We start from the raw sequence: 25,804 nt of genomic DNA on the forward strand, positions 1-25,804 counted from the left end.
TATTTTATTTTATTTTATTTTATTTTATTTTATTTTATTTTATTTTATTTTATTTTTCAGGTGCAAGGCCTGACAATGGCACTGAATGAGTACTGCCTTCAAGCCTCCTTCCTGTAAGTGATAGGACCAAACAAGGCGGTGTGATGAACATGCCACTGCATCAAATCTCTGTCATTCCAGCTCAGGATGTTACCTCTTCCAGAGTCTCCAGGAGCAAGACCAAAGAAAAAGAAGAACAGGTAGTGACAGATAAACTCAATTTTCACATGAACTTATCTGAAGATAAAATGGTAGGGGTTACCAAATTAGATGTGATTCTGATCCAGAGACCCAACTCCTTGCATGATTGTCGCTCTAAGTGAAAATGAATGTTAACCTAATTATTTCTCATTAGCGGTCTAATATTTGCCATTACAAAGCAGATGGCTCCAAAATGCATTGTCATGAAATTTGTAGCAGATGTATTTTCTTGAAGATAAGGCTTGTATTCCTAACTTGGGAGCAGATGTGTGAGTGAAATTTTTGGGGGTCTTCTGGTACTAATGAGAAATGGAATGCAAAAATATGGAAGTATCTAATGATTTCAAGCTTAAGAGAATTTAATTAATAGGCTGATTAAAAAAATAATTACTAAGGACATAATGTTGCTGGTCTTTGGGTATCAACTTTATTTAGACTCTGTGCTGTGCCTCTGGTCAAGCCGAAAGATCTTTTTGTGCATCATATTTTAGTTTATGCTAAAGCTGCAATGAATTTTGCATTATCTGCCAGTTCCACAGAAACCATTTCATGTTTTTTATCTTTACCCTAGCATAAAAGCAGTGCAAGAGAGCACTCACATTATGGAGCAACTGCAAGGGCAGGCTTGTTCTGTGAACTAGGAACATGTATTCAGCAGTGGTCAGATTCTCAGGAGATGCAGGAGATTCTCAGCACTCTTACAGGTTGGGCACACCTGAAATATAAGGGACTGCAAAGGCACTGTCATGTTATAGAAAGGGATTCACTGAGACTAACTTTAGGTAGGATTGAAAGAAAAAGAAAGTTGTTTTGGATGTGTTAGAAAATTCTGTTAGAAAATTCAGAGACTAGCCCTTCACCCATCGTCTGACCAGACTGCACCTACATAATTTTGTGGTTTGTCAGCAAAAAATCTATTGTCTCATAGTTTAGACATTTTGGACAATTTGGAGGCATCATCTCATTTAAAGCTTAAAATGGATTGTAGTCCTTCACGTTCTTAAACCAGCAGTTAATTTTCTGGATTCCTGAATCCAGGTAGACTGACTTGGCACTAGTTTTGGTTGCTGGAACCAGGCAGGAAGTTGTCTCCATAGTTGAGGTGCTTTAAGTCATTGGGTCATCTTGTCTCAGGAGTCCGCTGGAATCTCTTGCTTCCTAACCTACAGCAAGTAACAGCAGTCCATGAACGTGCTGGGCAGCTTTCTGGGTAAAAGGACTATTTTGTTGCTTCTTCTGGACTCCTCCCATAAAGAAACACTGAGAGAGCATGAAGCAGTTCCCCTGTAAATACATGACAGTTCTCTGAATTGGCTACTCTCCAGTTAGGTCATGTGAATTAGGAGGCTGATCAGATTAGAAAGACCTGTGGTAACTGTTTGACCATGCACTGAGCCCAGAAGTGAGAGTCCCAAGTCTCTTTCCAAACCTTTCATTTTGTTTTCGACACAGCAACTTATAGATATAGGGTGCAAGAGGAAGAAATTGTAGAACATCATCAGCGTATTTTCAGTCATTTCAGACCACCTGAACTGTGTAGAGGTAGATACCACTGCAAGATAAAAAGTACAATTCTCTATTGAGCAAATTTGCTTAGTGGTTACAGATGGTTTTCCTGCCTTGGGTAACATCTGCAGTTCCAGAGAAAGACACTAGGTAAAACTAAGAAAGAAAGTATTTGCACTTCAGTTTTGTAAGTTCATTTTAGCTTCAGTGCTCCTCTCTTTCAGTATTGTAACTTTCCATTGTGCAGCACAGCTTGCAGTTACTTCTCTGTGTTGTGACTGGCCTGGACGCCGTTCTTGCATGGATTTCTACAAAAATATGTAATGGATTTTTAGGAGAGACTGGAGCATTTTACAATTTGATTTAAGTACTTCAGTTTTCTTACCTTTTCTTTTCTGTATAATAAAATACTCCTTCTAATGGTAGTAAGCGCCTCAAGCCATTGTGTACACTGTGGTCTTAAAAGGTTTTGAGTTGTACAAAGCCACTTGCCAATCTGAACAAAATCAAACAAACCCCAAATAACAATCAAAGCCAATATTACCTTTTAAAAGATAATATGGAGGCTTACTGTATAATAGCAGGTTCTTAGACCAAGGGCATCTCCAGGTGTGTGCTTTGTAGGCTGAGTTGACTCTATACACATCTGCCTTGTTTATTACCAAACTTGGCTAAAACCAAAGTGTATGAAAGTTGAATGTCAGCTAACAGATCAAAGTTTGACTTACTTTTATTCTTGTTTTGGTTTACTTTTCCTTTGGGAACTTGATATTTCAAACTAGACCATTAGCTTGTCTGTACCTGCATAACCCATTCAGAGAAAGAGCTCAAGAAGCACAGCAGTAAAAAGTGAAGCACCAATGTGCCTAAAGAGGAAACTTTGCCAGTCTTAGGAAAGTTAGTTTTTGATTTCTTCCCCAGAAGGAAATGTTTTATTTCTTATTCTCCTATTTTTCGTGAATACAGATCTGTTTAATTTTCCACATTATGTTTATAAGAGGTGCAGAGAGAATTTTCTCCAGCTGATCTGTATTTGCATTCTTTCTTGCTTCTGGTCAAGATGTAGCTTTGATATTTCAAGTTAAGGCTTGACTGATTTTAGTAATAGTTTTCCTTGCTACAAGAGCAAGTTTTCTGGACTAGTGGTTTGGGACTAACTGTGAAAAACAGCAAGAAATCCTTACCACCATTATTACACAACAGTTTATCAAAGCAGATAATCAGTAGTCCTTGGGCATGTCTCATGTGGGTTCAATACATGTGAAAGTCTGTGGCAGAAATCCTAATGCATTTGAAAAGGTGGTAAGGTGCACAACACCTGCGTGCCGTTTCTGTTTTAGGTCCTCAGAAGTCACTGATATTTATTAGTGAAGCCTGGTAGATCCTCATTCAGGTTAGTGTGATTTTCAAGGTTTGAAGTAGTTGAAAACTGTGGTTACCAACAGTCTTTGATGAAACTTTGTCCATTTTCACAGCAAGAATGGGGAAGGTCATAAAGGGATTATTACTCTTGCATTTAACTCAGATGAACTGTTAGCTTTAAGAGCTATTAATAACCATCATTAGCTTCTTACTTATCCTTCGCTAGGAATAGCCTCATACTTACCTGCCTTAAGGGAGAGTTGCTCTATTGTTTGTGAGGAGCAACAGACTCTGACCTTTTGGAGGCTATCCTGCTGACAGTGATGTTTCCTAACATATCCAACAGGCAGCCCTCAGCACTTGTAGTGGAAATGAGGCAGTGTGGTTAAGGTGTTGTTCTGCTGTCATTCTGCGGCAGGATATTGCTTGTTTGAGAGGTCTGTGCCCCACAGCTTGTTTCTATAAGTTAGTATGGTGAGTGAAATTCCCTAACCAAAGCTTTTAGACTGCCCTTCTGAAAATATGACTAACATCTACACTGTGGCCACCTGTGCTGTGATTTCTGCAGATCTCATAGGCATGATCAGGTGTGAGTGGGAGATCATAGGATGCTAGTACAAACCACTTTGGGCACACAATGGCCTGGATGTGGGAAGTGATACTGAGTTCCTCTCAAAGAGCGTATAGCAAAGATCATATATTGCAAAAGCAGATAAATTTTCCAGTCACATTTAAACATCACATTATTTCACTGACTGAAACTCTTCTGTGCTCTGTTCTAGAGCAACTGCCTTCTTGTGTCTAAGTGCTGTTAAGTAATTATTGGCTGTTATGTGCTTAGCAGAGATTTTATAACAATCTTGTACATCTTCACGTGCTGTCTTGGCGGTACTATGACTACCTGATTTGTCTGGATGAAACTGTGGTGAAAGAAGTATATTGTGCTGCATCTTGCTAAACTTCTGCCTTCTTAGCGATCTCTTCCATTCTGTAACAGGAAAGATACTGTAGCATATTAACTCATACAAGCCATGTCTTACTGGAAAAGCAGGACTTTAAAAAAAGGAAGAAAAAAGGCAATAGATGCATTTGCAAGAATTTTTAATCACAGATCAGTAGTGTGATATAGTGGTGAATGCATTGTATTGTTGAATCCAGTGTAATGCCTTGAGAGGTATTAGACTGTTCTTCAGGTACAGAAGCACTCTCTGACCTCTTCAGTTTACTTTTTGGACTTTGAGCTGTGCCTGTGGGCTCTAACTGGCTGAACTTGATTGAAATGCTTGTGCATTTGTAAGGCAGCACGTGTGGCTTTGCTTGTCCATTGAACCAAACCAGCCATTAAGCAAACAGGCTGTGAATCCCCTGAGAGTTTCTCCCCTTATTATTTTTATACTGAGATTTATATGTTTTTGTATAGCTATGTACTATATTAACATTGTCTGGCATCTTTCCTTTATTAAATTCACTTTGTATAGAAACTGGTTAACTACGGAAGAATTTTTGTCCAAGTATCCTGTAACTCTTCTGTGGGAAGCAGATGTCTCATTTGCTGTACTGCTTATAGGTTTAGCCTCAAAGTGGAAATTGCAAAATCCTTTCCTGACAATATGAACTTTGGCTTTTACCTACCGTGTTTTTCGCCAGATCATAAAGTGCTTCTCGGAAAAAGTTGATCTCACACTTCCTGCTTTTTTGGAAAGTAGCAATTAGGCAAATTTTTGTTGACAGAACAGGCAACAGAAGCACATCATAGAAGCTGCAGGGAAAATGCTTCTTCTCCCATTATCTGTGACCAGGTAGGAACACTGACAATACCGTGGATGACGGAAGGCGGTTGTAACAGCCTTATGAATTGTAGCCCTGCAGTGACACTGTCATGCTGAGAGCAAGGTTTCCTTGACTGATTTCTGTACTGATTTCTGACATCTTCGTGTGTGTTTACATAGGAGCATGTGCTGAATGTGCTCCCACTCAGGTTACCTTCAACAGGTAAACAGTCTAGTGAGGAGCACTACAGGAAAATTGCTTGAGAAGTTGCTTAGCACCAGATCCCTCTCTTTCCTCCAGGAGTGCACTTGTCTGTGCTTCAACACCACCCTTCTTGTGATCTCTCCCTTTGGTTATTAGGAGAGACCTTCTTGTGCTTGTCATGATGGCTTAGCGGTCTTTTCAGCCAAGCCCTGCAGACATCAGGATGCTGTGTATCTCTTCACTACCACAGACACCTTGGTGTCTGGTGGCCTGAGGCACTTCTCCTGCACTCCCCATCGGCACATAGCACTCCTGCCATTCACTGCCAGCTTCAGGGCTTCTTCCTGCTCTCCCACAGGATGTTGGCAAGAGCACCACTGACCTCCCTCTTCAGCGTGCCACCTGGAAGGCTGACAAGTGCATCGAGTGCAGCCTGGCCCGGATTAAACCACTGGTCTGGAATTTGGGATTTGTCTCTTCCTGCCCACTAGGTAGTACTGGGCAAGTGCCTTTAGTGCTGATGCTGTCTTTCCTCCATCTGTAAAATGGGAAGACACTACTGACTGAAGCCTTGTAAAGGGTTTCAGGTCTACAAACAAAAGATGAGGAGCCAGAAACATTTGTCACCAGATCCTCTGAGGGACCCACTTTGACTGTGACCTTCCCAGATCTGCATGAATGTACTCTGCTCTTGTTGTGTCAAATGCAGGCTGAGAAGCTTGTCCTCTCCAGCCCTGCTCTCGGAAGCTGAATGCAGGAGCACATTGTTTCTCAGAAATGTTGATATCAGAGGAGTAAGAGAGGAAATGGGAAGTGGGAGGGAAGAGCTGGGGGGAGCTGCTCCTGCTTGAGCAGTTGTAACAAAGAAAGTCAGATCACACCATTTGATTCTCTGTTGTGTTTGTCTTGGAGTGTGTGCAGCATGTGTGAGTGAGGCGAGGAGCAGATGGCTTCTGAGTGGAAATGAATTATGGAAGTGCTTTCTGAAAGGGATTTGAAGGAGGAGAAAACCCTGAATTTAAAAATGCAGTAAACATTTCAGAAGCTAACAGCAGTTGATACAGCAGTGGAACTTTTTTTTTCATATACCAATGCTTTAGAAAAGAAACTATTGAAGTTTAAGATTTTGCTGTTTGCTTGTAATCAGACTCATACAGCCTCTGTCTTGATTATTTGTATGCTTATTGCATGTGAACTCCTTACTTTGGGTCTCAACACCAGAAACCTGTAGTTAATTATTATGATCTGTAGCTGTTGCATTAACCTAAATCTTTAAACCATCTCTCTGATATTAACACAGTCTGTCTAGTTTTCATTAGCAGTTCATGTCAACAAGCTGAGCGTAATTCTTAGAAAAACAAAATTTTGTAAAAGAAGTGCTGGCACTGTTTAATTGTGTGATAACTGAGTATATTTCCTTTGTGGTTTGTAGGTGTGTTTCTGTTTTGTGATCCTGGCATTTTTCTATCCTGGCAAAGTCATGCATGCTCATTTGCTTTCTAAGAACAGTGTGTCAGTCAGGATCCCACACTGAGCTGTATCTGCATATAAATGTCTATGTGAGTGCACAGTGATGCTGAAATCACTGCAGCTCCACAAAGACGCGGGTCAAGTCCCTAATCATACTTTTCAGGGATTCCCATCATCCAGTGGCTGTATGTTTCTTGAAAGTTATGCTATCAGACTTCCTGCAAACTGATTTTTAAAGCTCTGTTAATTAAAGGTAATTTCTGTAAAAGAAAGAGAGACTAGAAGTGCAGGGATATGTTTTTTTTCTCCTTCATGCTAAGCCTCATGCACTGGTGCTTGGTGAGTGTCTTCATTTCTTTATTTGGTTGAGTTTTGTATTGTTTGGGGATTTTTTTTTTCCCTATTAAGAAGAAAGACTAAAAATTCTGTGTGGGGGGAATGTAGTAGAGTAGCATCCTTATGGTATCTGTACTTCAGATTTTTCAAAGCTGTGTTTGACATTCAACTTGCTAATTTCCCATTATACTCCTTACCCCTATTTTCTAAAAAGGAATATGTAGCCTTAGATGAGCTCCTCTGAATTTAGGTAATTTTTTATAGCCTTTACACTGTTTATGAAGAAATCTTGCTGACAAGGGAAGAGGCCTTTGTGTTCTTTAGAAATTGCTTCTCTGCTCACTGCAGAAATCTAAGCAGTTAGGACTACAGCCTTCTGAGTCGGTAGTCCTCATACCTAGAAACAAAATCCACCTTTGGGATCCATTCAGCTTCTCTTGGTCCCAGAAGTGATGGTTACTCGTCTGCCTATGAACTTCTCTTTGCTGGTTATGTTGCTGCTGTTTTATAAAGTCATTTATGGAGATTTCATGATACCCACAAGTCAAAGTTTTTTTCTATTGCTGAACAATCCCAAATGCTTTTTTATAAGGTTAGTGGCTGGAATTCAGAACTTCATTTTCAAGAAGTTGAGAACTGAATTCTGCTGTTTTCAAAGTTAAAGGGAAGAATAGGATCATGTACTTGCCGATATTTAAGTTTATTTACAACCCAATTCCCTACTTTTATAAATAAGCACGCTTCGTGTTAGGGAAAATGAGTGAGAGTGGCCTTTTTGTAATTTTTTTTCATATCCTTTACTGTAGGATGTATCGTATTCCTTGTGAACCTGACAACAGGTGGCTTTGTGGATCATGTGGAGAATTGTCCTCAAATCTGCAGAATTTGGACTAGTTCTTGTGCTGCATGCACACTGTGTGCTCCCAGTGTACTCTTCAGGGGTGCAACGTGTGTGGTGCTCCTAGCAGCAGCAGTATGAAACCGAGCAACTAAATGTATTGAACGTTACGCAACTGCAAGCATGCATGTTTGCTTGGATATTCATATATGCAAAATCTGAGTGTTCAAACTGTTTTTTATATTTTTTTTAACATTAGAACATTTTCAGTAGTAAGTTTGTATCTTATGTTTTGGGTTTTTCAGAGACCTCATTATATTTATAACATACATCTTGCTTTTCTGTATGACCTCCTTGAATCTATATCAAAGGCGGTTGGGAGGTCCGGATTTTCAATGTGCCTCAATACCCTGAGGAAAAATTTGCATTACTTTGCACGTTAGCTAATTTCAGTCACTTTTACCATATTTGTCTCGGATCGTTTCTAGTTGTGCTGTGTTTACCCTTCATCCCAGCCTTCTTGGATAAACTTCACTATTGCCAGGAAGTGAGGCAACATATGATCAAATACCTTCCCCCAACACTCACTGTGTATTTCCACAAAATTGTCTGCTGCTCCAGGATCGACCAGATTCCTGGCCGCCTGAGGACACAAACAGGCATGTAACATCTAGTAGGGAGGTAGCTTGCAGAACAGGCAGTATATGGAAGAAGCCCTTGAAATGCTATGCTCAGCTCCGGTGTGCTTTTCAGTGTGTAGCTCAGTGGTGAGCTGGATAGGTGCAGAGGGCTGAGTTCCAAGTGCCACAGGGCCTGCTCAGAGGAGAGTAGTTCCCAAGTGGCAAGCGTAAGGGGAAGTGAGAAACCGGAAACTAAAAACACCTCCCCATGCCTAAGATCATAGCTCTTGGGAATGCTGATTAGTTGGTTGTAATCCCTATAAGCATGATTAAAGCTCACCTGATTCATGAGGCTGGTGAAGAAAATAGGTTCTGGAAGGAGAGGTTGTGTGCAGTAGAAGGATGTGCTGTGTCCTGCACTTTGGTTACAACAACCCCATGCAGTGCTACAGGCTTGGGGCAGAGTGGCTGGCAGCTGCACAGAGGAAAAGGATCTGGGAGTGCTAGCTGACAGCTGGCTGAACATAAGCTAGCAGTGTGCCTAGGTAACCAAGAAGGCCAGTGGCATCCTGTCTTGTATCAGAAAGAGTGTAGGTGATCATACCCCTGTACTCAGCTCTGGTGAGGCCACACCTTGAGTACTGTGCTTTTGGACCCCTCACTACAAAGAAAGATATCAAGGCCCTGAAGTGTGTCCAGAGAAGGGCAAAGAAGCTATGAAGAGTCCAGAGCACAACTGTAATGGAGAGCAGCTGAGGGAACTGGGATTGTTCAAACTGCAGAAGAGGAGGCTTAGACCTTACTGTCCTCTACAAAACCCTGAAAGGAGCTTGTGGTGAGGTGCGAGTCAGCCTCTTCTGGGTAGCAGAGATAGGATGAGAAGGAATGGCTTCAAGTTGTGCCAGGGGAGGTTCAGATAGGATTTTAGTGAAAAATTTCTTCTCCAAAAGAGTGGTTAATTATTGGAACAGGCTGCCCAGGGAGAATGGTGGAGGCACGGTCCTTTGGAGGTGTTCAGGCAACGTGGAGATGTGGTGCTGAGAAACACGGTTAGTGGGCATGGTGGGGTGGGTTGATGATTGGACTAGATGATCTCAGAGGTCTTCTCCAACCTTAATGATTCAGTGATTCTATGTATATTGATGCTCAGATGTGGACGTGTTTTCCTTGACCTTCCATTAGTCATAGGAATCTTTTTTGGAACAAAGTAGTTTGACCTCTCTTATGATGGTGGAGCTTTTCAAGAGCCACTGCACTAATCGATTTGTTTCTGTAGAGCTGGCAAAAGTGGACATTTTAGCTTGTCCGTGCTATACTGCAAATCTGTGTGGATTCAGGTTATTTCTTCAATGATTTTCAGAGCCAATGTATTAGTCTTTCCTCTCTAGTTATTTGAAAATAATAAATGACTTAAAATAATGGCATCCTGTGCTTCCATGCTATTTCAGGAGAGCTTTTCAGACAGTCAGAGGACTCCTTTCAGAGTTGGCTGCCAAGTCTGATCTGTTGTGAGGTATTTCCCGCACCAGGTTTGTACTCCTCCGCAGGAGGATGTTGACGTCTCTTAAAAAGTGGTAAAGATGCTTGCTAGAAACCAGAGGCAGGTACATAGCTCAAGTGCATTTTCTAGCATTTGGGGAGTAGTAAGGAGAGAGGAAGTTGTAGGTCCCACAGTTCAGTGCTGCCTTTTCAGGCCCTATATAAATGGGCATGTCTGCAAGTTCTCTGAGGCTCCATGGAAATAGGAGTCACACAAGGCAAGTTTTGTCGTATTACTCTTGCATGTGTTGATGTCAGATTTGACTATATAGTCCAGGGAAGTGACTAGTCTATTTTTTTAGTTTTTCTTTTTTCCTCCAATACTGTACTTTAAATGTCACAACCATATGCTGTTCAGAATTACAGATTGGCATTGAATTGTTTATGAGATTATCCTTTTTTAGGAATTAGAGACAGGAGCCCCAAAAAAGACAGTTTGAAAGCGTGGAGGCTGCATCTGCCTTTTTTTGAATGGCAAGTGATTAATTGATTTTTTTTTTTTTTTTTTCTTCATGAAAGCAGTCAAGGAACAGCCTTTTATCATAGATTACTAACTTTTCCTGAATTGAAGGCTTCAGAGAAGGAATGACTGGATACACAAAAACCACATCAGTCTTAAAGTTTTTTTCTAGTAATTGTCTATCTGTATATTTCCAGTCATTATTCTCAAGCAGTAGATGTGAGAGGAGGTGGTTTCTGGATTGATCAGTTTGAAAGAAGCAGTGTACATTTCCCTCAGCAATTTGTGTGTTTTTTGGCTTGAGATTTTATTCACAACATTTAGTTGACTCCGAAGAATGGGCATTGGTAAGGCTTCCCCCCCCCCCTCCCCCCCTCCTTTCCCTCCACCCTCCCCAGTCCTCTTTAGTTATGTTTATTGTACTGCAGAGAGCACGTTATTTGGGTAAAGATTGCAAGGCAGGCTTGTATGCAACCAAGTGAAACATTCACTAATTTTTGCATCTTAATTTCTCTGAGCTGGTTAATATAACGGCAGTTAAATAGATTCATTCCACATGAAATGCTGCAGTGTAACTTTTCCTTTGGCTGCCTACAAGCATTGTGTACTGCAGAGCCATTTGAGTTACTGAAACATCCACAGGCAGAAATGTTGAAGAGACCCCCCTGCATAGGATATTCTGTTCTTAGACACCAAGGTTAGGGCCCTTGGAAAAGGGAAGCACAGCTACTGAGTACCTGTAAGCTTTAAACCGTAGCTTTTTAAGTTAAGCACTTAAAAAGGAAGTGTTCATGGAAATGCTTGCAAATTAGAGCCTGTGTACTTCCAGTGTTATGTTGGGCTTAAACTCATATAACCATTATAGAACTGGTTCTGTTCTGTGATTAATATAAAAACCTTGACTGTTGTGCTTACATTGCTTCAAGTCACAATATAAAAAGTCTTGATCATCACATAATGATGACATCTGTTGTCTCACACAGAAGAGGGAGAGACATGCTGGAGTACAGATTTTTTTGTTGTATGAAATTTTTACTAGATAAAGTGGAGCATAGCTATATAAAATAAAATTATATTCAGGTATTTGTATATATTAATAATAAAAACCTGAAGTCTGTCAGGCCTTCCATCCCCAAACCCTTTCCCATTAGTTAGGCTGAGAATGCCTTGTTTTATTTTTGTGGTTCATTTGAAGTTTGTGATGTTGAAGGCCAGGAGAGATGGTCACATCTGACTTGCACTGACCTCTGTTACAGATGCAAGTAAGTCCTTAACTGTACAAGATGCACTATAGCCAAATCTCCAGCCTTGAGCTGAAGACAAGGGGGAGATGTTCTAGTTTGGTTAATAGTTTGTTTCCATGCCAACCAGCTTTAGTTTACAGAAACCACACCTGACTTCTATTTTCTGTGTTTTTAATTCTGAGTTTGTCCGGCTTCAGCTCCCAGCAGCTGGTTGTTGGTGCCTCTTTTTCTATTAATTGAAACGGGCTCTTCAGTGGTGCTCATGGACCACTCAACATATTGCAAACAAGTTAAGTCATCCTCTTTTTTAGAGAAACTTACAGATAAAGTTCTTAAATCTCTCCCAGTCTGCTTCCAGCAGCCTTGAAAATGCTTGGGGGCAGGGAAGGAAATCATTTCCTCCCATCTCTCTTGTTTGGAAGGAAAGACTGTGATAGTGGAGCTGAATACAAGTATCTCAATTGCAAGGAGAGCTGCACTTCTTTGCTGTCAGTGCTTTGCTGCTGCTGTTGTCCCTTAATTCTCCAGAGCTTCCCTTTGGTGGTGCTGCATTTCAGAGAGAAAGCTGATCTCTCTTTGCTGTAACATGGTGGCAAATTGCATTGATCAGGTTCTCGTCTCCAGTTGTCACCTTACTGCAACTTCCTAATTCTTTCACTGCACTGTTGCTTTGTGGGCTGAATTCTCTATAGCTTATAGTTGCAGTTGGTATCACTTGGACTTGCTCAAAGTAAAGCACAGTTTGAGTTAATTTTTTTCCCCCAAAAATCAATTTTGATTGCTTGATGTCTGCGAAGTGCCTGTCAGCCTCTTCATTTTTACCATGCTGCTAAGCTTTGACATCTGTAAATGTAGCTGGCAAAGACTTAAAGACTTTTCTATATTTTTTTTTAATTCATTTTCATATGATTATTGAAAATATTGACTAATGCCAGGCTTAATGCTAATCTTTTGGAACCAGTAGGAACATCTTCATTTGACTGTGTATTGACAAGGCCAACTTTGAATCTGCCAGGAATTTGCTCATAAGCATTTAGGCTTTCTATTAGTATTGCTTGACTTTTTTAGATGGAAAAATAACATCATTTAAGACAGTTGCAAATTTCTACTTGGTGAAACTAGCTGCATTCAAAACATTCATAGCTTAAAAGAAGGAAGTGGGGATCACTTGATAACACTTCCCCTCACCATCCTTATGTAAAGTCACTTATGCCTGTGACCAGCGAGTGCCCCTTTGCTCAGATGCAGAGCAATGACTTGAGCTAATTCAGAGCTTAGCTGTTTTACACCCTTTAAATAGGGTCATCAGGCATCCCAGAAGGCTTTTAGGAAATCAAGTCAAAGTCTCACAAAAAGTGGGGATCTGGACTGAATACAAATCAAGACAGACTTACTGGAAAGTATGAGTTTCACAAAAGCCTTGGACTCAATTACTCTTCTTTTTAAGGAGATATTCTTTACCTTGAATACAGCAAATCAAATCCTTTCATCTACCTTGGAAAATACTTCCAGTAACACTTATGGCTTCCTTGTAACTCTTGTCAAATGGAGCCTTATTAATTCATGCTGATAGTTGGAGAAAGCACTGTTCTTTTCCTATCTCGTAGTATTTGCAGATATCAGGGGATAGCACCTCATTAAAGCAAAGACTGCAAAAAACCACAGTGCTTTGTTTTACACTGGGCAACAATTGACTTGAGACTGTACTGTAGTTTGTGGAGTGTGAATGAGATGGAACAGTCCACCACTGCAGACATAGTAAAGGTGGGAGTTTCGGTGCTTTAGAAAAGACTACTAGGGAAAGTTATTGACAGACAAGAGGCTGGCAGACAAGCAGATGGGGAGAGCACATTTCCAGCAAAACAGTCCTCACTCCCTGTGGTGTCCCTGCTTCTGGAAGGCTTGTGGAGCAGTCAACACACGTGTTGGAACCTTCCTTTACACCGCTTATTCCATGGAATCTGAAGAAAAGTGTTGTTTGGAAAGATGCTTTTTAGTAATTATTAGAGTTAACTGATTAAAGTGCCTTTGCATTTTCTATTAATGAGGCTAGGGAGCAAGCAGGCAGGAGCTCAGGCACATCCTGAATGTTTGGGCTGCGCTGTTCCACTCCCAAGTGTTGGTTCCCACAGCAGTGAGTCTGTGCTGTGCTGTTTTGTTGTTTTTTTTTTTGTTTTTGTTTTTTAACCCCTCATCATCCATAAACTGTTTCCTTTTGAATGCAGATACAGCAAAAATCGTGAAACACTGCTGTTGCTTGTGGGTTCATGAACATTTTCACAACTCCCCCCACCTCCCCCACGTCAGGACTGGCGTCAGCTGCTTGCTGCCTAAAAACATTCTCTGTTGTAGCCCTCTGTTCTGCCCCTGAACTGCCAGCAGCCCTCCTGCTGACCCTACCCTCCAGATGGAGCTGTATTTAGGTCTCTGGGATTATTCAGGATGCCAGGGAAGCTTTCCACATACATTTCTCCAAGTTACTACCTGCCTGTAACTCTTGCTTGGGTTTACAACATGTAACCCTGATTTCACTGAGAGCTGGAACCTACCACAGCATTAAATACTTGTAAACAGTGTAGTAAAGCCTCTGGAAAGCCATCCCTCCATGAGATGGGCAGAACCGGTGGGGATGAAATGCCTGAGAGCACCTGGCAAAGCATCCAGGTGCTGCAAAGTGAGGAGCAGGCCCTGGGCCCAGCATCCCAGGAGCAGTGCAGATGCAGCCAGCTGCTGTTGGTGACCCTGGCGTCCCTGCCACATCCACAGGATGGTTTGGGAAAGCCAGCTGGACCACAGAGAGCAGACAGCTGAAGGCTTACTTCAGTCTTGCTACCTGTGATAAATCTGGCTGAGGCAGACAGCCTCCGGGGATTACAGGGTGAAGGGAAGCAGATGAGTTCAGCTGATTTTATGGCACTGCTGTTTTTTTCTGTTCAGTTATTGAGATGAGGAACTGTGAAGTCTGATGTTCTGACTTAGAACCAGGATTTTTGAGATGTTTAATGCAGAGCCCTGGCCCCAGGTCTGTTGCATCTGTTCTGTCAAAACCTTGTACAAGACTTAGGTGGATTTTAGCTATTGCTGGGTTTGAATCTATTTTTTTGTTTGTTTGTTTTTCCTTTCAGAAGAACTTGTGAGGAAGCTCTTGCAGTTCCTCTTTATAAGAAAGTTCTGGGTTTTGGTTTTTTTCTTAGATTTCTCAAATGTTTGTGAAAGTGTCCTAACTAGTTCCCACATGTGCGGTTTTGCTGGGCAGAACTTGTGTGCAGTCCGCCACTCTGAAGTCAGCTATACCTGCCAAGGCCAAAAAGCAGAACAAGGAGCCAAAGCTGTAGATGATGAGGGGAAGTTTGGCCTTTTCATTTCATGTTCAATCACCCGATTTTCTCTAATGTGAAGTGCTTTTTGTGTGTTTTTTTTTTCCTTCCATCTTTTAATCCTTTTTTAAAAAAGTTCTACAGGCAATATTGTTCTATTCCACTCTTGTTTTGTAGCTGCATTAATGACACCCACAGCACTTGGATAAGCACCTTCACGTTGCTCTGTAGAAGCATAATTTTGTGTCACAGTGACAAGTACTTGAATTGGGCACAAGCAGTAGACCCAAGTCAGCATGTGCTGCTGTCTTTCTGACGGCTGCATGGAAGCATCGGATTTTGTGTGGTATTTGTTAATGCTGGGTAAAGAGTTTGATTACTGATGCTAATTTCATTAAAAATAGATGTAAAATCCTCTCATTTTTCCACTATGAAATTCACATAGACTGGGAGAAACATCTGTTATATCAAAGTCTGTTAGCTCCTCAGTGTGTCCCCTGATTGCAGAAGCTCCTTCCAGCCTTGTTTATTTGGAAGTAGTTTTACATTGCATCTGTGCAGCCTACAGCATTTCATGAAAAAGAGAGAAGCCTCTCAACAAGTACCATTTCATGCAATTTCACAGGCAGGAAACACTTCCTGATATTTAGCATCTCCTTATTTCCTCTTTCCCTCTATTCCTCTTACCCTTGTGCCATCCACATTGGTTCTTCCTTTCCTTCCACCTTTGGTTTGGACCAAAGAATGTCCACCAGCTGGAAGCTGTAGGGTAGGCTTGAGGTTGGAGTAAGTGAGGCAGCAGCCCAGAAGATGGGGAGATGCTTGCAGGTGGCCCCTGCACTGCCCTCCAAGGCTGTGCAGCGACTCAGGCAGAAATATACCAAGTTAAAGATGCAAGATGAGCCGCCTCTGGATGATGACTGTTGTCTCCTAACCCATGATCAGGAAGGGTCAGAAAGGCTTCTTTGCTGGCTGAGATACACTGCAGAGAAACAACCGCGTTTCTATCGCTATCTCATGGATACTAAGTGCCTTTTTGTACTGCAGACTTCAGTTCAGAGTACTTTTTAATTATATTTTTTTTATTTCATTGCCGCCACTACCTATACATCAAAGAAGTTTGGATTGGCAGCGGAAATTTGGGCAAGGTCTGAGAAAAGGTTTTATAGGAAATGAGCAGATGGTCTACTAGAGAATTTCCCCGGGAGGTGGCAGTTATTTAAAAACGGGAGAAACTAAATAGACTGTACAAAATTTGACTGTAAAATGAACTGGCCAGCCAGTTGCTGAGTACTTAAGCAACATGATTCAGCTTGGCCTCTAGCATAAGCATGTAATGAAGTGATGTGTCTTTCAGCTGACACTGCACACATTATTTCAAGTTTCACCTAGTAAGTGCACATGAATGAAAGATGACTCTGCTCTGCACAGTTCTTGTTGTGGAGAGGCCTCCTGCATCTCTTCCTTCACAGCTGCAACATCATTGTTCAGGCATGCAAGAGAATGCTACAAAATGCTCATCGTTTTGAATAAAATGGAAAACTGCTCAACTGAACCCCTTTAATTTTTAAACTGATCTTTCTAGCCTCCTAAATATAAGAATCATAAGAAATCACAAGCTGTTTCAAAAATCCATTAATTCATAGCAATTTGGAGTTGTTTGCCGTGTGGCCTTATGCTTTCCATATATGATTCCAATTTTTTCCCCCCCAGTTCTGAAACACCTTGAAATTTGGGGTTTGTGTATGAGTGGATTTTTGATTAAATTTTTAGTGAATTGAAATGATTGTTTTAGAAAAATCTGTGTTCATTATCCTTTAAAAAGTTAGGAAAGTGCTTTTTTAAATTTAAATCTCTCTGGTAAAACATCATTTCCAACAGGAAGGTAGGACTGAATTTTCTCATGCTAAGTTTTAAATTGAAATACACAATGGAGAGAATTGTCTGAAATAATTAACAGCATTTAATTCCGCTTATGTTCATCCGTTTGTGCTCTGGTTTGTTTCTCCCAGAAATACACTGCTGCCAACCCAAGCTGTGGGAGTGGCCCCATGGGCCATGTGCATGCATGGCTCTGGGGCAGCCCTTTACTGTAACGCTGGAGCAGAATGTGATTAAACCGGATTTCTCTTCCAGCTTGCTGTGTTTAGAATCGTTTGAGTTGGGAGGGACCCTTAAAGGTCATCTCGTTCAACTCCCCTGCAATGAACAGGGCCTCCTATAGCTTGATCGTGTTCCTCAAAGACCCATTCAGTCTGACTGTGGATGTCTCCAAGGGTGGGACATCCACCACCTCTCTGGGACACCTGTGCCAGTGCCTCACCACCCTTATTAAAAAGAATTTTCTCTTTGTATCCAGTCTTAATCTCCTCTTTTTTAGTTTGAAACCATTTCCTCTTGTTCTATCATAACAGACCCTGCTCAAGAGTCTGTCCCCTTATTTCTTATCGACTGAGTTTAGAAACCAACCTTCATAACCTCTGACCTAACATTCTGGAATGCTGTAGTGATGTAGAAAAGGGCAAATGTTCTTAAGTAAGCCTTGATGGTATACAAAGCCTGACAACTGTATGTTAATGACAGATTTTTCTCCCTCCCCTCCAGTAATCCTGTTAGCCCCAGTAACTTAGAGCCTAAAAACAACCTCAGAACTAGACTCTAGTTTCCATGCCGTAAGCACAGATATTAAAGCAGACATCTAGAGTGTGAATTCATGGCAGTGCAGGTGTCCAGGCAGAAATTTTGACTGCAAAATCCTTGTTAGCAGTGATTCTGTGAGAAGCAGATACAGGTATCAGTCTGTGTGCCTGCAGGAGTCTGCAGGGCTGGCACTGGGAGAAGAAGATTCTGATGTTTAATCAAAATGCAGTATGAGAGTAGACAGGTTTTGGACCCTGCCATTGATAGAGCTAATCTTGCAGTTTAAATTTACCACTTGCTGGAATGTACGAAATCAAGTCAGGTACATAGAAGTGAGCAGACTATACCATTTCACAACTCAGAAGTGTGTTGCGCTCAGAATGATTAATTTCAGCTGTTTCATCTGCTACTGTCTGGTTATAGTGCAGGCTCTGAGTATGCCACATGACTGTTCTCTCTGACAAGGTGTATTCCTTTCGCCTTCCTTTGCAGAAACAGAAGATCTGTCTATAAAGCAGTTTTCCTGTCTCTATCGCGTTCAGCCCAATTGCTTAGCTGGTAGGATGTGATGTGAAAGACTGGGTTCATGCACAGACACTGCTTTTGGTGCATGATACATTAAGGCTACATTTCGTTTACAGGAAACTAACCACTTGAGAGAACCTTTGTAGTGTGTTGAGATGGCTCTGTCATTTGGACCGCAGCAGATAACTGATAAACAGATGCCAGATAACTTGTGTCTCTGGCAGAAATCAAAGCAAAACAAAACAGTTCGGGGAAATAGAATAGAATCTGTAAGTGGCATGCATTGACATATGCCTACTGCAGTAATTGCAAATGAAGTATTTGCAAATTAGTCCTGTATTTATTCAGTCTGGAAGGATATCGAAAAGTAAGTGATCTTTGTAGTTAGCTTGTGAAGTTGTAGTGATGAGTGGAATTTATTGCTCAAGAGAAGAACTGCATGAATTTATCTCCCATATTCTTCCACCCACAAAGTTCCCCTAAACAATTTGTTTTGTCTATAACAGCCAGCTGAACCTGTCAGCTACGGCAGGTTTTTTATTTACCACCTTCTTTCTGCAGTATTGTTTTCCAGTCTGTCCCATTCTTCCTCTGCCTTCAATGTTCATCTTTACGTGGCTCCTCTTATTCCCTTAGGAGTAAGAAACTTTAATTTCTGAACAACTGGCTGAATTTACTGGTATCGGATATTCTAGAGATATGGTCTTTTGATTACCATTTTTTCTTTGACTTCTAGCTGTGTGGACTTTCAATATTAGAATTCATAATATAATCACCAGATCTACTAATAAGTAGAGAAAAGAAAATGGATCTAGGAAGGACATCCTCCTTGCTCTTTGGATACGGGAAGAATCGCTATGCTTCACAGCACAAGAATTGCTAGGGATTGTTTTTGGGGAGCGGGGAGAGGTGGACATCAGCTGCAGTGACGAATGAGCTTTTCTGGGAGCTCGCATGCATTATTCATCACTCGCTCCTTTCATTTGGATCAGCTGGAGGAAGTAGTTAGTCTAGTTTGAGCTACACTAGTACTACATTTAAGGGGCTTAAACAAGCCCAGGCAAGTACAGAAGCAACTCTTTCTCTTCATCTGCAGGCAAATGTAGGGCAGTCAGCAGCTCTGCTTACACGGCTCCGTCTCTTTAGGCTGGCTAACAGGAGTCATGCAACCAAGGGAAGCTACGCTGGAGATACGTGCATGCATTCGTGCTGGAAAATGAAGCTTCAGGTAGGCAAATGCCTTGTCAGCAGAGTATTGTGGCTTGCAGTTTATTGTAGGAATGCTGTTGAGCCTTTCAGAATAAATATGCGTTAGAGCAGCCTCTTAGGAGAGGCTGCTGCAGGGACTCCTCTTTACAGTGCTCCGTGAGCAATCCCCTTGGTCTGGTACTTTGTTCCTTCCTAATTGTGGAGCTGCCTGTTTTTGTTGTCAAGCATCTTTCCTTCATTCATACTGTTATAAGCAGAGACAGCCTGCTGCATTTTGCTGGTAGTTTTTTGTTTGTTTGTTTGTTTGTTTCCTTCTGTTGCTGTATTTGGTGTTGGTTTGGGTTTGTTCGTTCGTTTTTAATTTAAGCTTGCTTTTTAATTGTGTATTAGCACTTTTATTTGGGGGGAGGTAACCATGAGAGGTTCTGCTGTCACACAGCTGGGTGTGATAAGCCTTAAGCTCCAATTGTGTCCTTTCAGAGTGTGTGCGTTTGAACGGATGCTGTATTTACTGCTTTTTTTCCCCTGAATAAAGATGCTTGAAAATTGGCCCTTGTGCTCTCAAAAGCTTGTCTGTATTTTCTAATGATATGAATTCTAAAAGAAATTGGTGTTTCTTTTCAGTATAAGCTTTGTGTATTTAAATCATCGTGACTCAAGCAGCACTATTTAGTTTAGTTTTAGACAAAGAAGGGGATTTTCCAAAACCTTATGGAACAATAACTCTTGAGATCCCTTCCAGCCCCTGCACTTCTGTGATTCTGTGATTCTCTAATAACAAAGGGTCTTTGTTCCATTCTGTGAGCATTATTTTCTCTGTAATGTGTGGGTTTGTGCATGCGTGAGAAAGGGAGGAATACAAGCATGTAATGCCATGTGGTAAGAATGTTCGAATGCTTTTTGTTTTGTGCGTCTGAAGTCTGTGTGCTACTGGCTGCTAAGCACACCGGTGCATGTGTGTCCTGCCTGCCCTGCCTGGGGATTTGGTTTGATTTAAGGGCAGCTTTTTATGGAGGTGTTTTGTTTGCTTCCGTTCAGAGATGGGTTGCTGAAAACTTGAAAGTGCAGAGACCGAAGGGCCGCTAGATAATTAGTACAGAACAATGTGCACTGTTGTGCACACAAGTCCTTTTCTTTTAAAAATTGCAGCTTAAGTCTGATTCACTGTTTAGTAAATAAGCTCTGCTGGTGACAGCAGAATTTGTCCGGCTTTATGTGAAATCTCTTACGGAGGAGATTAATGATCACGTGCTTTTGGTGAGGTTCAGTGTATGTTCCCTGGCAGTGTGTTTTCTTCCAAGACAACTTGACCACCTGAGCAGGACTTGCATGTCACTAAATATTGTATTCTTGAGCACATTTCTGTTCACCTTTTTGCTAACAGCTGGGAGGGACTATATCTTGTCACACGTGTGATCAGTCTGGTCTTGTTGGATGGGGCTCATCAATACTTGTGAGACTGCTATCAAATCCTGACTTCTTGAAAACTTGCTGTTCTCGGGGACTTAGTATGTTAAAGTTCTTGAAATGTATACATTGTGCATACAGTGAGAACTGATGTGTCACTTGAATTATGCAGGTGCTTCATTATTTTTGAAAGATGCGGAGGGGACAGTCTAGTGCTCTTTTTTAAAACATTGTGACCATTCCGTGCATAAATGCTTGTTTTGTGGAAATTCACAACCACAATTCTTTCTCTGACTTCTTGAGGTTTGTGGATTCCAGGCATTCAATTACTTGAAGTCAGTGGAGTGAAGAGGATTTGTGATTTCGCTATTTAAAACTAAAAGTTCCATTTTGTTTTACGTTGACAGCATATTTTATTGCTGCACTCCTTGGTTACACCTGTAGTCCCGAGTTACCTGCATTAGGGTGTAGGGAAGGAAGAGTTATTTCTACACTTTCACATGTAATGCTGGTGCATCAATAGTTTCTAGAAGCATCTTTGTTTGTTTTCTTCATTTTCAGCTATCAATGTTCAGATTTTGCCTGATTTTTATTTTCTAATAAATAATCAAGATTTACTACTGTCATTCTAGAACAAAATGGTAATTACAGCCTTATTGGCTCAGGGAGAACTCGAGAGTGTTTACCTCTGGCTTAGACTAGCTTGGGCCCAGAGAAGTGTGTCATTTGTGCCCTCTGAAAGTGCTCAGGTTTAAGCCTGTGCTGCAGAAATTGCTCAGAATCCTCCTGCAGCTGAGGCATAAGGGACCTGGATGGACTGTGATGCTGCAGACCATAAAACCTGCTTTGTGAGGAGAAGAGGTGACTTCATTGGCTTGCTGTTCTCTAATTCTGTCATTGTTATTAAGAATAACAATAATAAGATGAGGAGCTTTCACACATTTGGATCAGAATATCAGCAAAAGTTCCCAAAGTTCCAGTTTTAGACTCAAAATCAAGTCTTTAGTAGTACAGAATTAAACAACTTCTCTCTAAAGTGCTGGAGCTGCCCTTGGTGGGGCTGCAGAAGGCACGTCTCAGTATCTCACTCTAGTGCAGGAGGGTGAAGGGATGCTCCCCAGTCTTACATTTGCCTCTCAATAGTTTTTAAAGAACAGTCTTTGGATGAGGTGATTGTAGATTCACTCGACATCCAAGCTTGAAACTAACAAATACATTTCAGCACAGTTTGCAAATGTTAGTGTATGGTTGTTTGTGGCCTTGGACAGATACAACACAGTGAATTCAGATAGGCCAGTTGGGAGCTGCATACCTCTCTAAGTTTGACCACTGCAGAACTTTGCCAGGAGCTGCAGGCATTGTGCCTTTCGCGTGTTTCTGGAAGAATTTGTGTGAAGATAGTGAAGGCTGGTGGCTTGAAAGACACTGAGAACGTGGAAGTCAGGAAGGAATTGACAGTAGCTATTGCAGTTTGGTATTTGGGGAATCTGTTTGTTTTCTTGTCCTCCTCGTAGGATTGTCCTAGGGTATGTTTATCTAACCAAGTCCCTCCACTACAGGTATCTGAATCATTGGTGATGAAATCTTGTTTTCCTGCTCAATTGCAGGAGAGAGCTGTCTCCCATATGGAGAATAGTGTTCTCTTGGACCTGTTTGAACTAGATTCATGTCTCATGAATGATGATTATTCCAGAGAACTGACTCAAAGACCCAGATGGTCCCTTATGCTCACAATAGCAGGAATGCTTAAGTTGTCAACAAAGTCAAAATCGTAGTTAGAATTGAGAACACTAAAAATGCTGTTCCAGGTTAGACCAAAGCACTTTGTGGCATTATGCAAAAGTTTATGCTTGGGGATAAGAGTAAAAACAGGCATATAGTTGTGTGATATGTCTGAAAGTAGATATATCATCAAGCATTTAGAGATGCCTCCCCAGCCTTCCCAGTGACGCTTTCCCAATCCCCACTGATTTATAGCCAAAGGACTTCTCTGTATTTCTACTTCATAGTTCTTAGTAGATTTCTCTCCACTAATCTCTCCATTTTTTTGAACCCAAATAAAATATTAAGCATCTACAATCAGCTGGATCAGAGTCCCGTTGTTAATTATGGATTGTGAAAAAAATTATCTCTTCTTTTGTTTTGAATGGCTCATGTCATTGGATGGCCTCAATTCTTCTACTGGAGAGAAGAAGGATTGTTTCCTACTTGTTTCTCCATGACTACTGTGATTCTCAGTGTGTTCTGTCACATAGACTGCAATGGAAATCAGTTGGCCTCAATGTTAGAAGAGCATTTAGAGGACACAAGTAGTCAAGACTGTTTAGGTGAAGCTACAGAACAGAGCTAAACTTTTCCAAGTTAATACAGTATGGGTTTGCTGAGAAAAACAGGACCTCACAAAAAAAGAAAAAAATGTCTGGATCTTTAATAATCATAAATCTGTAAGGAACAGAGAGAATTTCAGATTATGTTGCTCGTGCTGCCACCTCTCCTTTTCAATGTCTTTTTGTGGCTTGCTCTCCTTCTCTTTCATGTGTTTTTCACATTAGCATTTAATTTTTGTTAGACATCACTTCTTCTGGATGTGTTGTTTTCACTCATGGATTCTTTTCACTTGTTGCTAAAGCTGCACACTTCTTTTTATGGTTACATTTACTAAAAATATTCTTTTGTAACATATCTTAGAATCCATGTGTTTCTTTCTTAGCAACATTCCTTTCTCATCTGGTTGCTATATGTGGATGACAGACAAAGATCATGATCAGGGACTTTATTACCTTGATTTCAAGCTCACCAAATAACAAATGTTGCTAGATGCATATGCTTGTTGGCTGTTACAGATGTGTGGGAACCTTGTTTACTTTCAGCATAGATGATCAATCACAGCCAAGCCATCAGTGCCTTGCCAGTGCTCTTGGGAACTAAGATTTAGTGACTTCGATGAGTTAAAGTGGCAGCCTGAAGACTGTTGTGGATTTTTTCTACTGCCCCTATGATGAAAACTTGTGAGATTCGTATCACCTACTACTCTCGTTTAAGTCATTTGGTTTCATGCAAGGCCAATTGCACAATGGGTTTGAAGGAAATAGTAATTGTCTTCCCTGGTATGGCTTCACAGTGCTTTCTTTATGAGGATAGCTCTGAGAAAATCAGAAGGACCCAACTACACAGGCGTGGATTTCTTTTATTTTTCCTTATCTGCTTCATCTCTTACCTTTCTCCATAAGCCATTGTTGAGGGACTGCATGCCAGCACAGGATGCCTCCAGGCTATTGGCAGGGCGCTAACCTCAAACAGATAGCCGAGCCTCTGTGAAGGGCAGCCTCATTTGGTGAAAAAAATCCTAAATTTCAGTCCTACTAATGAAAATGGTGATACTTGCTTAAAAATAAAAACTGTATGTATTGTTGCTTCTTCCTGAGATTAAGCACTTCTAAAAGCATAATTTAAACAGCCTTACTGAAATTGAAATGATTATATTAAAAGAAATGGTAATTGTATCTCAGGAGTGAGCATGGCAGTACAAGACCCATGCATCTACCCTGCATATAACTGAAAGAAAGCTGGTGAAGATCAAGGTACCTTTGTTATTTATCTTTTTTTTCTTCAAATGCTTGAAACATGCATTTTTAATATGTTTCCTGTCTTTTGCAGTTACTAGGCAATATTGCTGACTTATTTTTATCATGTGTATTTTGGTGCACTCAACCTCTGTGATTGTGGATGTGCTCGTACTTGTTTTTATGTCTTAAATAAATTTTATGACTTCGAAATTTGAGACGTATTTTGTATGTATCAGAGGTTCACAATGTTGAGCTGTTGTAAAGAGTGGGGAACAGTTTAACTCCTATGTACTACATCCAGCAGTACTTCAGTGGCATTTCAGTGACTTGAATTGGCGTATACCTATTAAACCTTATCCTAGGTTCTAATCTGTGGAGATACTGGAATCTTTTCATTTTAGCGAGCTAAAGTTCACCAGTGGTAGATTGTTGTAGTTCACATGAGAAAGATGGCACTGAAGTAGCGGGGAAGTATTGGGAAGGGGAAGAAATGACTTTAAAATGTTCTACCAGGCCTGGTTTCTGCACCTTCGTGGGCAGGGAGGTTGCAGTCGACACAGATTTTTGTACTTCTCTTGTTTGAGGGCTGCTTTTCTTTCTTCTTAGCTAATTTAATGTCAGGCTAATCTAGCATAACAGGAAGCTCACTCAAAACAACCCATTTAAGCTCCCTTATGTTGACCTTGATGGTTGGCTGGTCTTCATACTGAGACATTTTGTGGTTACTACACTCTGTTACTTTTTTCTCTTGATGTTAGGTTAATAGTTCTCTTTGAATATTTTTTGCCATTCCATCTGGCTTCTTTTAATAGCCAGTTTTGTTGGGGTTCTTTTTGTTATCAGTTTCTCTTTTGCTGTCTAATGGAAAATTAGCATTTTATGACTCACTTGGGTGCTTGTTTTGTCTTGATTGTCATTGATTGGTTAGCATTATGGCTTTGAAACACAATAACTGTTCTCCAAGGAAGTGTTTGCTTGTCTCAAAGGGGTCAGATTGGTTTGAAAAACCAGATGCAATACCTTAGGCTATTCGAGGCACCAGTTCTGCTTTCAAATCCAGGCTGGGCCATCATTGTTGTAGTAGCAATCTTTGTGCTTTATTAAGGAACCATGCTTTTGCTAAAACATTTTTGTAATATTTTCTTGTCTCATAATTGTGCACCCACTCCAATTTACATGAGAACATCAACTACACACTGTTATCCTAAAAATAACCTTTGTTTCAAGTCAAGTTAATCTCCTGACTTCTGTTAGCTTCCCATTTCCCAGGTTACAGTCCCAGATACCAGAGTAGGAGTTGACTCGCTGTCTGCTTTGTAGCTGATGTAGCTTTTACAATTGGACAGAAGCTCTTAAGTTAAGAAAGGATGAGCAGAGCTGCAGTCAGCATCCCTGAAATGGCTTATTGAGAATGGAAAAGCTTGAGAGATGCTGGCCTCAGAGATGAAACTGTTCACAAGTGAACCTCTTGATATTCACCAACCTTGAAGTAATGAACTTTGGTGACACACAATTGTTGCTATACTGTCATTGCCACATAGACATTTTGGC

The 25,804-nt window shown here is 40.9% G+C and overlaps 1 protein-coding gene across 2 annotated transcripts in view; it reads left to right on the forward strand.

Annotated features, from left to right (window-relative positions):
- MARCHF8 (membrane associated ring-CH-type finger 8) overlaps window positions 1-25,804 on the forward strand; it is an 86,057-nt gene that overhangs the window by 19,982 nt on the left and 40,271 nt on the right. For both annotated transcript variants that reach the window (XM_042818880.1, XM_042818878.1), the window contains exon 2: window positions 61-239. In XM_042818880.1, coding sequence (XP_042674814.1) covers window positions 144-239 — 96 coding nt within the window. In that variant the 5' untranslated portion in view covers window positions 61-143. The remainder of the gene's footprint in view (window positions 1-60; window positions 240-25,804) is intronic.

The sequence above is a fragment of the Centrocercus urophasianus genome, unplaced genomic scaffold (assembly GCF_019232065.1).
Source record: "Centrocercus urophasianus isolate 14NV4802_14NV808 unplaced genomic scaffold, USGS_Curo_1.0 seq_17, whole genome shotgun sequence".
NCBI lineage: Eukaryota > Metazoa > Chordata > Aves > Galliformes > Phasianidae > Centrocercus > Centrocercus urophasianus.